The sequence below is a fragment of the Pipra filicauda genome, unplaced genomic scaffold, assembly GCF_003945595.2.
Source record: "Pipra filicauda isolate LSUMZ 115617 unplaced genomic scaffold, ASM394559v2 scaffold17_size4572894_pilon, whole genome shotgun sequence".
Classification (NCBI taxonomy): Eukaryota; Metazoa; Chordata; class Aves; order Passeriformes; family Pipridae; genus Pipra; species Pipra filicauda.
In genome coordinates, this window is record NW_024104287.1 from 915449 (window position 1) to 928941 (window position 13493).

Consider the following 13493-nt stretch of genomic DNA (forward strand, 5'->3'; position numbering starts at 1 on the left):
AATGCCTTTTAACAATATTAACTTCTGTTTTATTACATACGATGCTGAGAAAGCATCATACTTTAAAACAATTAAATGGATTAGCTCCTTCTGAGAAGACACATTTCTTCCATCTTTTCTGTCATAAACATCTATGTACACAGTAAACATGGAGTTTTGAGCATGATTTCTCATCCTACATTCTCTGATGTGGTTCATTTTAGCAACTAAAATAAAATGAAAAGCCACGATAATGGCTTTTGTTTCTTCATGTTCACAAATCAATATAGATTGTTTCCTAAAAAGATCTCACAATTTCAGTAGTGTTCACAAATTCTATTACCATTTTAGAAAGGAGAATAGTAAGCAAATAGTAAAACTCTGCACACTAAACCCATATGAAACTTAGCACAAGCTTGTTTATTTACATGATGCCCTCAGCTAAGATTAATTTCTGATCTCAAAATTTATTGTAAATGATTATTAGCAGCAGAGGGATCAAGGACTTAACTTTGTTATTCATACGAAGTAAGAAACAGACTTTCACAAGTCTGCTACCTGATGTTAATAAACTAATTGTTAAAGTTTGACAGCAAAATCTGACCTGCAACTTGTAACTCAAAAGCAGATTAGCATTTTCATATTCAAACAGAGTCATACAATCCTTCAGCAGGATCAGAAGTTTACAGAGGAGCTTAGAGTATCAGTTTCTGGAAGGAGAAACACCCCACAAGATCATTCTCTACAGTGGGAACAGTTAATGGCCTGGGTACAGCCACTGGGCTTGTCTCAGGAAGAGCAACATTACTGTACTGCGTAGCACAAGGTGATGAACTGTTTCGTCAATCTTAGGCTGATTTTGTCCTTTTTAAGAGTATTTCCTGCCTCCTTCCGTCACTCTCTATGCAAGTAAAGACTCTTGAGGCATTCCTGAAAGCAAACTGCTGGAAACAAGTAATATGGAGCTTACATCTCAATTTATGGTGATCAGAACAAAAGAAGCATGTCCAACTCTAAGGGTCTGACAGGTACAGGCCACTTTGCAGCTTTAGTCAATGAGACATATTATGTACCTTGCTCATAGCCACGAAAACACATACATGACCACTCGATGTTATCAACTGCCCTACTACTGAATGGCATGCTCTGAGAGGAATATTTAACAGGTCTTGGAATGCAGAAGGCTATCCAAACTACCAAAACTGAAAGGGAAACTCACCAGGAATTAAAATGCATTTTCTTTATACAACCCCTTTCCCATCCTTCCTGCTGCCAGATACTCAACTCTTTTCTAACGTCTAGGAGCGTCCCTGCCATCACACTGTTCTCTAGAAAATGAAATATCTCTTCCATAGACTGCTGCCTTCCAAAACCACTCAAAACTATGCCCTATGTCCTGCTGACTGTGTTTCTTTGTCCTTTGACAAAAACCAGAAAATGAAAAGTTAAAATGGTTCCCACCAGCTCTGTTGACAGCACAAGCCAGTAATAACCAGTTTAAGCATGAATCGGAATTTCTGTAATCAGAAATTAAAAATACTCCTGTGACATACCCTAAACCCCGATGGTGAAAAAGACACACGTGCATTTGTCACCAGAATTGCTATGGCAACCCTTTATCATACACAAAGCACTGGAAAATTTCAGACTGTTATCACGTCCATGGACATTTCACACGAAGGAAAACAAGAATCCCATGAAAACAAATATCAATCATTAATATTTTGCCCATTTCTAATGCAGATTTGGATGGCTGCCAAAGAGAAGGGAGAGGCATCTGTGAGGCTGTTGTATCTCAAAGTCCCACACAGAGAGTGATCATGTGTGCTGACACGAGAGAGAAAGTCTGTTGTGCTAGAGATAGGCCAGGGAAAGGATATTGCCCCGAAGATGCCGAAGATAAAAACAGTGGCTGATTGAGACAAAGTTACACCTAAACATCACCCCACCACCCTATATTTATAATTGTTAATAGTTCTGGTTCAGCAAGATTTTTTAAAGGATTATTTTGTCTTCCTTCACCATAATACTGAAAGCATTGGTTTCCAGTATTTAGATGAAACTTCACTTCTAAACAATCAAAAAAGTTAAAATAGTGAGCCTTCTCTCTTTACCCAGACAGTACATTTCTTATGGAATTAACTTTAGACTAGAAGCTAAACCCTGTTCTTTGACAAACAGGAATACTTCCATTATTTCAAATAGAGGATTTATGGGCAGAATTTGTTGAATAGATTTACTGGGAAAGAAACCTTTCTGGTACAAGGTAATCCAAACACTTATTTACATTCTAGAGAAGAAAAAGCAGATATTCTTTGAGGTCATTCAAAAGCCAGAATATAAGTAATATAAGTTTCAGCAAAAATATTAAATATTTTATTACTTGTTCTTCTACAAAGAAACACAGCTTACATGGTATTTAAAACAGCTCTCTTTTTAACAGAAAACCAAAATCACAAGAAGGAATTTTATTTTTTTTAAGGTTATGCTAGAAATTTTTTAGCTGTTGATTATGGTCTTTACTTTTCAGAGATGCAATAGAAAAATAAGCTTTTTCTAAAAAAAAAAAAAAAAAAAAAAAAAGTTTCCTGTTACTTAAAATGGGAATATATGAAGTAAAATTATCTTTCGTTATGTAATTTTGAAGAAAATAACCAGTAAAACATTAAAGATAAAAAGACAGGAGGTGTTACTGATCTGTTATGGATTTATATTTGTATGCATTAATTATGTGTTTGTTGAGTGAATTTAGTGTGTACTTTTGGAAAACCATAGCAAAAAAGGATAGGTGTTAGTAAAACACTGAGCATAAGAAGGATTAGAATTTATCTCTGATCTTAGTGTGGACTTCCATGGCTATGACATCAGAAACTTTTTAAGTGCTTCTGTAGTCAGCATAACAGTTTTGTTGTTTGAAGCCAGGAAGCCTTTACTGACTAACCAAACTGACAATACTTTTAATTTTGAATTTCTTATGGACACAGTTAAGACCAGGGAAATGTCTGACAATCATAGCTGGCTGAAACGTCTGCATTATTTTAAGAACAAACCAAGAGAATTTGACTTATTTTATCTATATGTGAACAGATTCTGTTTTCTGTTGATACTTTAAAGTTAATTTTTAAAAGTCTTGAGATTTTCAACCACAGCTTTCAATATTTAAAAAATGCTTGTCTCATTAAGTTATCTGAATCCGAGTTTTAGTTTAAGGGGAAACACATCTAAATGTACAGCCTACATGTATTTGCCTGAGACACATAGATGTCAACATTGGTTAGAAAGCAATTCAGCAGAACAGTTATATGATTCAGTAGCCACCTACAATCAGAATCTGGAATTAAGAGGCACGAATGTGTACAGCCAGTGTTATGTGAGAGGTTCTCTAGAAATCCAAGACAGTTGCCTGTGACTGACAGCTGCAACAACGGTCCAGCACAGACTCCAGCCTTTGGACATAAAACAGCCAGTGCCTAAGCTGGAGATGCTGGATCATCTCATGCAGCAACAAATGCCTGTATGCAGGCAGTGTAATTGAGCCCGAGGAGTTTACAGTGAGATGAACAGGTTTCTAGGTGCTTTGAGTGTTGACTTAACCTTTACTGACTGCAAGGAGAGCTTAGACACCTCATATGTCAACATCTACACACAAACTTCTAGGTTTAAGCATCTTGATCTAAAGCCAAACACGACTCTTGACTGTCTGATGCCACTATGACTTCCCCACCAGCGCTCTTGCAAGAATTATACCTGGACTCAATCAGCCAAATACATACATATCCTCCTGACACAATAAGTGCATCTTGAGCTGAAAAGGAGGAAAAGGCATTATTAAGAATAATGGTATGTGTTGCTCAGAATAATGGCGAAGACCCAGAACTGAGCACTTCCACTGGGACGAGTTACTGAAGTTAGGATGTAAGAATTCTCTCTTAATACAGTTGGGGGGGAAACTTTTAGTGGGTTTTTCCTATGGTTTGCACCTCACTTCTCTTACAATTGCGACAAGATACCTCTGCCTTTCTGCCCTTGAAACTGCACTGAATACTGCAATCTCCACTGTGGTTTTTTGCCTACAGCTACCCCGGGGCATTTTACGTAGAGATATGTGTTCTAAAGACTGAGCAGCTGTTTACAAGCAAGAGACACTTGCTAAGCAACTGAAATGTGGGAGGTGGGGGTCCAAACCCAGAAGGAAAAGACACGGGTGGCAGCACAAGTCAACATCAACTATAGGGCAGCCCATGGGCTCAAGTATATGTCTCAGGTCCTCAACAGAGCTTGTTCAGAGCTAGAGTGCCACACAGAATTACAGTCTCCCTCTTCATCAACCCCCAGCAGCACAGAGGTTGAAGATACCTCTCTCTCTGCATAGTCCACACATCAAGAGCCCACTGCAAAACCTAAGTGCTATGGGCAGTGGCCATTTCCAATATCATATGAACTTCTTATATGATACTATTAAATGGAGTCTGGTACTGCAAGGATACTGGGCATTCAGACTAAGTGGTTTGAGGCTTTCTAATGCAGTCTGCCTTTCAACAGAAAATAATGATTAAAACTGAAAAATCTGAAGAAAATGCTTGCTTCTCATAATGAAAATCTTAACTTAAAAGAATTATCAGTCAAAAAGGCAGTAAAGTTTTAACTTTCAATTATGATTCTGATTATGATAAAAGGCCCTCATAGAAATCCTGGTTCAGGCAACTCACTTGTGCAAAGATGGGCCCACAGACCAAGCTTCCTACACAGCATCTGGAGTATACAGAAAGGTTGAGTTTTTCACTTGAGTTTAGTAAGTTGGGCTTTGGCACTGTTTTTTTTTTTTTTTTCCTATTTTCTTGTTCCTTCATATTTTTATAGTCCTCTTTCACTCAAATAATTCACATTTTATTTCTGCTATACATAATGTTTCCTTTCTGCTGGTCTATTTCTACCTTAGAACTGAAGTTTGTTCCCTATATTTCCATGTCTTCAATTACAGCTCACAAGACAAAGTTCTACTATTTTAAATAAAGCAGAACTAATTCAAAGCAGTGTATATAATTAATCAAAATAGCTAGTAGTGCAATATTTAAAATAACTGAAGGCTGCCTGGATTATAGCAACATTATTAGTATGTGATTAATAAGCAGTTGAAGTATTACATTTGCTACACATTTGCTAAGTTATTTTATCTTGCTTTTAAGTTCAGTGGCAAAGTTTCAAGCCGTAGTTAGGAGATTTGCTTTATTCAGTATTACTTTGTTGACCCCACCATCTGGTCAAACAGCTGAGGAAACTCAACCGTATCAGGGGGGCATGTTTCTCTCTTGGGAAATATTTGCCTTTCTGAATTATGCAATGGTTACCAGTTTCTATCTTATTAGACTAGGATTAAAAAAAAAAATCCAAATACTTTGTAGATAACCTGAGTTTGGTGGGCCCTGTATCTAGCTATTACTTATGTAGGAAAATAAAATGACACTTACTTGAGGACCAGGTTGACCCTGAAAAAAACAAGAAAAAGAAAAGGTTATGGAAAGTTATGGCAAGGATTAACTCCTTAAATAGTAGAAAATAGTTACAGTACTTTCTAATAAGGAGATAATAAAAAATACAGTAATTGTATTGAAGTTAGATTTTTGACTCAAGTCTATATTGAATTTGAATGTTTTAGTTCAAACTGATGAACTTTCTTGCAACTGATTCTATAAATAACTTAGAATAACACATCACTGAAACTGCATTTCAGAAACTTCATATTTTAGACAGTCATAACAACTAGAAGTGACAGAAACACCTAATTTAACAATTCTCATGTGAGAAAGAATCCACAGATGCTGAGTTGATTTAGAAGCAAGTATTGGGTTTTTTTTCTTTATTATAGCTCAGCTCCATGTTTCAAGGAGGTGCTAATTACTGCTTATTGAACGAACAAAGTCTCAAAACTGGAAGGACACATTGTTGAACAAACAATAGTCTTTCTGCCTTTGCTGCAAGCACCACAGCTTTAAGTAAGTATAACCAAAATTTAAACCAAGTGAGAAGCAGATGAACCTTTGTCAGTCAGCCCAAGAGACAGCTGATGCACCTCCTCTCTCTTATTTATCAACATCCCCTTTAGACCAACCCTGGAAACTGGAGAGGCACCCTTTGACCACTGAGGAGCTGTATGTATCTCTTGTTGCTGCAAACCCTTACAGAGAAGACTTCCTATCAGTAAGGTCCCTACCCTAGGACAGCCACTGAAAGTCATCAGTTATTTTAGCCCACTTATTAAAAATTATTTGTATGAAGCAGGATTATTTTATCAAACTGTATTTTAGCTGTGATTACGAACTACATCACCCAGACAATCAGCTCACACTGTAAGACAGAGACAAATATTTATATATTTCTCTCTATAAAGAGAGAATTTCTTTAAACTCTTAGGGTTAGCTTAGCCTTTAGTGTTTTATGACACTTAAATAATATTTCAGTTGAATTGAAACTACATTTCCTTCTGTTGACAAAACCTGAGCACGGAGAAATCTTTTAAGTCTTATAAAACCTCTTCATTTTAGCTAGAAAGTATTGCTACGGAGAGTAGAAACTTTTTTGTCTGAACATCAGGAAACACTTCTCTTACTGTGGGGATACCCAAAGGCACAAAGGAGATTGTGGAGTCCCTATTCTTGAAGATATTCAAAAGCCATTGGACACGATCCTGGGCAAGCTGCTCTAGATAGCTCTGCTGGAGCAGAGAGGTTAGGCCAGATGACTTCCAGTGATCCCTTCCAACTGCAATCATTCTGTGATTCTCTGTGATTTTAAAGGTGATGGGGGAGAAAACATTTCAACTGGGAACAATTGTGTACAAGAAATGCAGCTGAAGAAAATGTTTTTGGTTGGTTTTTTTTACCAACTTATAAGACTTTTTGCTCTAAATTAAAAAAATTTAAATTCGCATGAAAATTTTAAAATATTTTTGAAATACAAGAAATACTACAAATTATGTTACAGAGGAATAATGGTAAAATACAGAATTATTGTGGCTATCTAATCTTTACACTGAATGCAGCCTAAAGCATTCCTTGTTGTAGATGCTGCAGTTTTGTATTAGTTCCTTAGAACAACACTGCACCAGAGAGGTTAAAAAAAGAATAAATTACTGTCTGAGGTTTGCAAGTTCTAATATTAAGTAAAGCTTTCTGAATTGGTGAGTTCTATGAAGTTACACATCACACTGGGTTAATGAATATAACTGAGACTCCTCAGCATTCAGACTTCACCTCAATCTTCCCCTCACAGGGGGTTTTAATCTATTATATGCTATACCTGATCTTAAAATCATCAGGAATTGCTTACTGATGCAGTATTGCTGATACATTAGTTCATATAAATTATCTAAACTGAGGCCTCAAACCTTATATATAAACCTTAGAATGCATTTGCTCACAAGTATATCTAATGTTTTAATACATTTTGGCCAAATCATTAAAAGCTGTCTCAAATGCATATGTATTAAAAAAACCAAAACGTAAGAGAAGGTCTGAAATTACCAAATGTTGCAACAAAAAGTTGATTTTTACTGACAGAAAGCAAATAAAAATATTATATACATATATATTTAACCAAAGAGATTTGAAAATTGACTTTTTTCTTCAACGTAACATGCTATATGTATGATATACAAGACATACACACATAACACAAACATATCCTGAAGTGAATGTGAGGGTTGGAATCATGCTCCCATGAAAATGTTCTCTACTCCCAGACTCAACAACATTAAAATTTGCCTTTCTGCTATTGTGCATTTATAATTACTTTTCTGCAATACAGAGAGAGGAAAGCTAGAAAATCAATTTTTATATGACAATGTTTCTTTATGCAGAGAATTCTATGAGATATCGGGGAATATAACAGTTGCATTGCTCTCAGTTTATATATGCTGTCAATATTGCAATTGTCCTGCATTTAGTTGTAAATGCATACGATGAATACAAAAGTACTCTTATCAGGATTTTTTTAACCTGTTGCCTATGAGCTCCTTTAGCATGGAAGGATCTTTACATTAGTGAAGGTAATTTTTTATGGTTTTTTACAATGGTTTCCAATCCTTCAATATTTCTGTATGCTCTTAGCTACTCCTCGCCCTATCAGCCACTGCAGTTACACTGTAATTTTCCCTTGTCACTAGTGATCCAGTGACATTACCCAGAGGATGCAGCAAGCACTGAATTATGGAACTCATCAGCTCTTCTTACAAAGCTACGGGGAGAAAGGCACCTTTTTGATTGGAAAGGCTCACTGTCACACAACAGCAATTCAAAGCATGGGAGACAAAAAAGGGCTGTTAATTTTGCCTTCTCACATTTTTGTATGCTGTGAAAGGGTCAGGAATAAAGCTATGTGAGTTACTTTTGTGTTCATTAAAAAACCCTCTAACATAAATTCAATTTGATATTATAACACATTTGAGCAAGCTCAACCTCAGTTCATCTGTTTGTGTTCCCAAAATGACCCCAGGACTGCTGAAATCAGCCTGGTTCATTACTGCATAAATCACCTCCAGTTCATGCTACTTGTGCAATAAAATGTTTTAGCTGGAAGTATTTCTCTTAATTTCAGATAACAAACAGGGTGAAAATACTCTTAAAGAAAAGTCAGCATTACTCTATGATTTTTTTTCTAATGAACATCTCTTTATTCAAACCTGCTACATATTCTAAAATTCATTGATTGTAGCTACCAACTGACTGCTGTTCTTTGCATGCATTTAGGGATCAGTCCCAACACCAGTAACTGAACAGGTACATTTTCATTGTTGTTGCTTTGAACCTCTGGATCATTACTCACATACTTGATTATCCATACTGAATGCTGATTTTGGGTTTTTTTAATCTCCATGGCTACAGTGGGTATAGCTGCATAACATCATGGTTTCAGTAAAATCTTCAGAACAATTTTCCCTTCTGTACTCTTATTTACCAGCTTAATACACTATTTTGAGGTAAAGAAAGGGCTTACATTTGGCAGCCTAATTATCATGATGGAAGCTCTTCTACTGTTGATAGTTAATCCCTTCCTAGCAATTTAACCTAACACTAGATGCTGATACATAAATGATACTAAAACGAAAAAGGACATACACATGGTGTAGCTGAAGCTAACAGGTAAGCTACCAGTCCATTAAAAGAGGAGATGAAAGGAAAAGCCTATTGACTGTATGCTGCAAACTTTACAGACAAGTTACTTAATAGCAGAAAGAAACCTCAAGGAGCACAGCAAAAGTCTTAAGAGAAGAAAATGAAAGTTGACACGGCAAGTCAACAAGTTGAGCTTGAAAAGGAGATGGGGCTTGTAGTAAGTAAAAGGACAGAAAAGACAGTATGTATCGGGCATCAGTGAAAACGGCTATCCTGAAAAGCGAGAAAGAGGGAGCAAAAGCAAGAGCAAGAAAGTGCAGAAACTGGATTTTCACACCTTTCCATGGTGTTAATCTTTAAAGAGCTGGGAACATAAACTTCCAGGCTCATACATCCCAACATGTAGCTACACAAATATACACAAAAGTACAAATGCAGTACATGAGGCTGTTCATATCTAATCAGCAAACAAAATCCAGATAGAGAAATTAAAACACAAAAATTAAGAATCTGTGGAAAAAGGAAACCAGTAAGAATCATAGATAAGTGGTCAGAAGGGATATCCAGCTCTTTGAAAGGCCCCATCGAACTACACTTGTGGAGCATTCTCTGGACAGAGTACCCAAGTAGGAACATCTGTCTTCCAATCTTATTCAGATAGAAAATGATAAGGAAACAGAGTAGCACAGTTGACCCCCATTTTCTTGGATAGACACAAAAGATGAAGAGGTTTTTCAGCAATATGTTGAAAATCCATGCTACTAGAGTTGAAGAAGTTATTCTGAAGGAAGCCAGTATGTGACTAATATACATTTCAGCATGAGTAATTAAAAGAGCAAAGAGGGAATATATGCAAGACCTAAATTGCACTGGTTTTGAATAAATCACCTACCAGCTTTCCATCCATACCAATCGGGCCCTGGGATAATCAAAAGTCAAAACAAAATGGAACAGTTAAATCAGAGAAACACTGAAGATGAGGACAAATATACAGACTTGGGGAATACTGTGGACTTCAGAAGATTAATAACTCTATGTCAGCAGCTAAATGCAATATCTTAAAGATATTTTGAGAATGAAGGCACAGAAAAGAAACAGCAAAAGAAGCAGACCTAAGACAGAATTAATAAAAGCAGCATGGTGGGAAGTAGCCAGGCAATAGCTGGTGTTTAACAAAACACAGGTTCAACGTGAAATGGAGAATTGTTAGTTTGGCAAAACACAGTGGCCCAACATAATCAAACATATGAAATAATGCATCTGGCTTGTGTATTTTTCTTTAAATAACTGAGAAAACAGAATAGGTAGCCTATTTGCTGAACAATCTTGTCATATCGTTGCAAGATGAAAACAGCAGACACTTCAAATCTCATAAGTAATATGTATTTAAATTAACATTATAATAAGTAATGATGGTTAGTAAGAAACTTTAGCTCACACAGTTCACTGATGTACTATAGATTTCCACCTACACTTTGTCCAAGAAGTCCTCTGCCTTATCCTGCTTTCTCTTTTTTTCCGTTGGGAAACATAGACTTTTCCTCGCTGATACCTTACAAGTTACTTATCTTCTTCAGAGTCCAGAAGCTGGTTCTAGTTATATGAATGCAAATTATACGAAGGATTTAAAGTAGATTTAAAGCGGATGTGCACCATTGTAACTAAGTAACTGGTTCTGTACCACTGCCCATTTAGGAGATCAGAGGACAGATGAGGGCTAGAGAAAGTTGGATTAATTTTAAATTTAATGTTTATTTGCTACGTCTTCTGACAATAAGCAGTCAAGTTACCTTTCACTGACAATGGAATAAGAGCAGGCAGAGTAGTGTTTTTCTGTCACTAAATTTGTGGTTTAGGCTGAAATTGTGAGCTCTCAGGTATTTGCCCTATGCAAATGGGACACTATTTTATGTCTGCTGAAGAGAAGTTTTCTCTTAAATGCAGCCAGACTTTCTCCCTGGAGCTTCACAGGCACCCCTCTCAAGACTGTCTCTCCTAAGCATATGGTCCCCTAGGGCTGATTGCTCACACTGCGAGATTTGGATCACTGCTGCTGAGAAGACAGCACATAACATATTTGCTGGTTTTGTGTTAATCCATTTTATCTTTGCTGCTTTCTGTCCCCTTTCTAAGCACTACTTTGGCTTGTGAGCAAAAATCAGCAGAAAAGTTTAGTCTAAATCAGGTCTAAAGGTTCTGCTGACTTCTTCACTGAGGAGTGTGTATTCCTACCTTTAGCACTATTACTAATAGGTACTACAGCCATATGAACAAGTTAGTTCAACCAGCTATCAAGAAAATAATAAGTACTATGAAAAACTGATGCCATATCATCTAGTGATTTCCCTAACTATCTGTCTTCTCCAGGCCTAGATCCTGGACTTTGCCAAAAATTCCAGACATACTCAGTATGAGCAAGGACATTGACTGGATGTACACATTGTCCAACTCATTATTTTCGGTACATTATTGGCTTTGTAAGAAGCCTGTGCACTAACCTACTTGTCAGATCCAATAACAAGTTACTGCGTCTGGGAAGCCCTACAGGAATAAAATGCCTTACCTCTCTTTCCCCCCAGCTCTTACTGTGGTTTCCTGTCACATCATGAGTAGATGACATGCTGAGAGTGCAAATCGGGTCAGCGCATCGCGGTTGTCTGCATGACCACCACCTTTTCTATGTGCTGATATCCTATGAAAAGTTTGTGACTGTTGGGATGACCTACAGTATCTTTCAAATGTTGTCTCTGAACAGTCCTTCCCTGGTAGCAGGGAAGAAGAAAGCAACACTTTCCAAAGCATTAAAAAAGCACAGCTCTTATTATTATGTTTCTTTTCTATGCCTCTTGATCCCACATATGCAGCACAAACAAAGTACTCCCCGATTTTCTCATAATTATTTAGGAAATTTCTAAATATGGTACTATACACCACAAAACTTAAGACATCTGCAGGTTATTAGCTTTTCCAGTTTTTTTTCTAGCACTAGGTAATACAGGATATTTATCTAGTAATATTTACATAAATATTTACAGTCTGCTGCAGATACAGAAATGAAGGCTGAACTGAACCCTGGCTATGAATAAATTTTCTTTAGAAAATAAACTACAGATATTACCAGTTAAAACACTCAACTGTAAGGTCGTGGTAAGTGTATAAAGTTCCCCACAGGGCTCTGTGGGCCAGCAGTTAAGCTTAACTGTCAAGCCTGCTGCAGACTTAGCCAAAAAGATTTAATTATTCTTATGATGAATGAATACCAAAAAGAATTATGCAAGTATTTGTAGAAAGAAAATTATGGGGTTGAACTGTTGGCTCATAGGGACCAATCAACAGCTCTTGCATCTGTATCAATGCTTGCATAGTGAATATAAGCACTGTTTTCAGGGAATTTTTCTTTATCATAGGAAAAAAAATACTACTTGGGCTCCCTTAAAATGATAGCTATTCTAACTACTGTTGAATTTTTGCCTGCTGTTTGTCGATGCTACATAGCTCCTGCACTTGAATTACAGGACTGTAGGCAGCATCTTGAAGAGTCTCAGAAAGAAGAATAAGAAATTCCCAGGAGGCTGAAGAGAAGCATCTGCTCACAATGGAAAATAAGAGGAATTTCTCCCATGACTCCATTTCTATCAGGGCTATTTGGTTTGAAGCCTTGGAACATCTTCTGGGATTTTCTTTGTAGAACAGGAGAGGAAAGTAAAACTTGATGGAGACATAACGCTCTTCAGAAGAAAAAGAAAACACTGTGAAACAAAATAATATTCTTTCATTACAAAAATACTGAATCTTTAACAGCAAGCCATGGCAATTTCCTTCCTTCCTCAATTACTTCTTTCTAGTGTTAGAAAGAGAGAGAAAGCACTTTTCAAAAATGGAAAAAATTAGAATCTCCACTACCAACGCAGGCTGGATGAGAAAGATGAGCTGAAATAGTACATGAGATTACTTCAGGATGCACTGAGAAGAATCCTATATATGACAATATTTCTTGAGGTTCATTACATGATTGCATTGGAAGTTTCATGGAATACTCAAAGTCATTTTCATTCATTTTAGAGAAAGCATTCAAGCCATAGTCTGTCTTTGACTCAAACCTGAATATCTTCAGAGCTGTGCTATATAGTTCAAACTACATAGCAAGTTTAGCAAGGAAGTTTACATTCTTTTGTTCTATGAAATAACGGCTACTACAGATTAGCAAGTAGCTTTTGACAAGTACCAAATACATGGTGTTCTCTATCACAATCTCTGTAACACATTTTAGAAAACTAGATGACCAACAAAACATGAAAGAGAAAGGGATGAGTAGGTTTATATAACACATATACACTAAATATTGGTTTGCTTATTGTAGATACTAGAGAGGATACCGAAAATTTTTCTTCTGGACTATGCATT

General features: G+C 36.6%; 1 protein-coding gene across 2 annotated transcripts in view; it reads right to left on the reverse strand.

Annotated features, from left to right (window-relative positions):
• The window catches only part of COL25A1 (collagen type XXV alpha 1 chain), a 316696-nt gene that overhangs the window by 120944 nt on the left and 182259 nt on the right, over nucleotides 1–13493 (reverse strand). The window contains exons 5-6 of one of the 2 annotated variants that reach the window (XM_039379895.1): nucleotides 9982–10008; nucleotides 5448–5465 (exon numbers count right to left, since the gene is read on the reverse strand). In XM_039379895.1, the coding sequence (XP_039235829.1) occupies nucleotides 5448–5465; nucleotides 9982–10008 (45 nt within the window). The remainder of the gene's footprint in view (nucleotides 1–5447; nucleotides 5466–9981; nucleotides 10009–13493) is intronic. The other variant, XM_027736368.2, reaches the window with a different exon arrangement.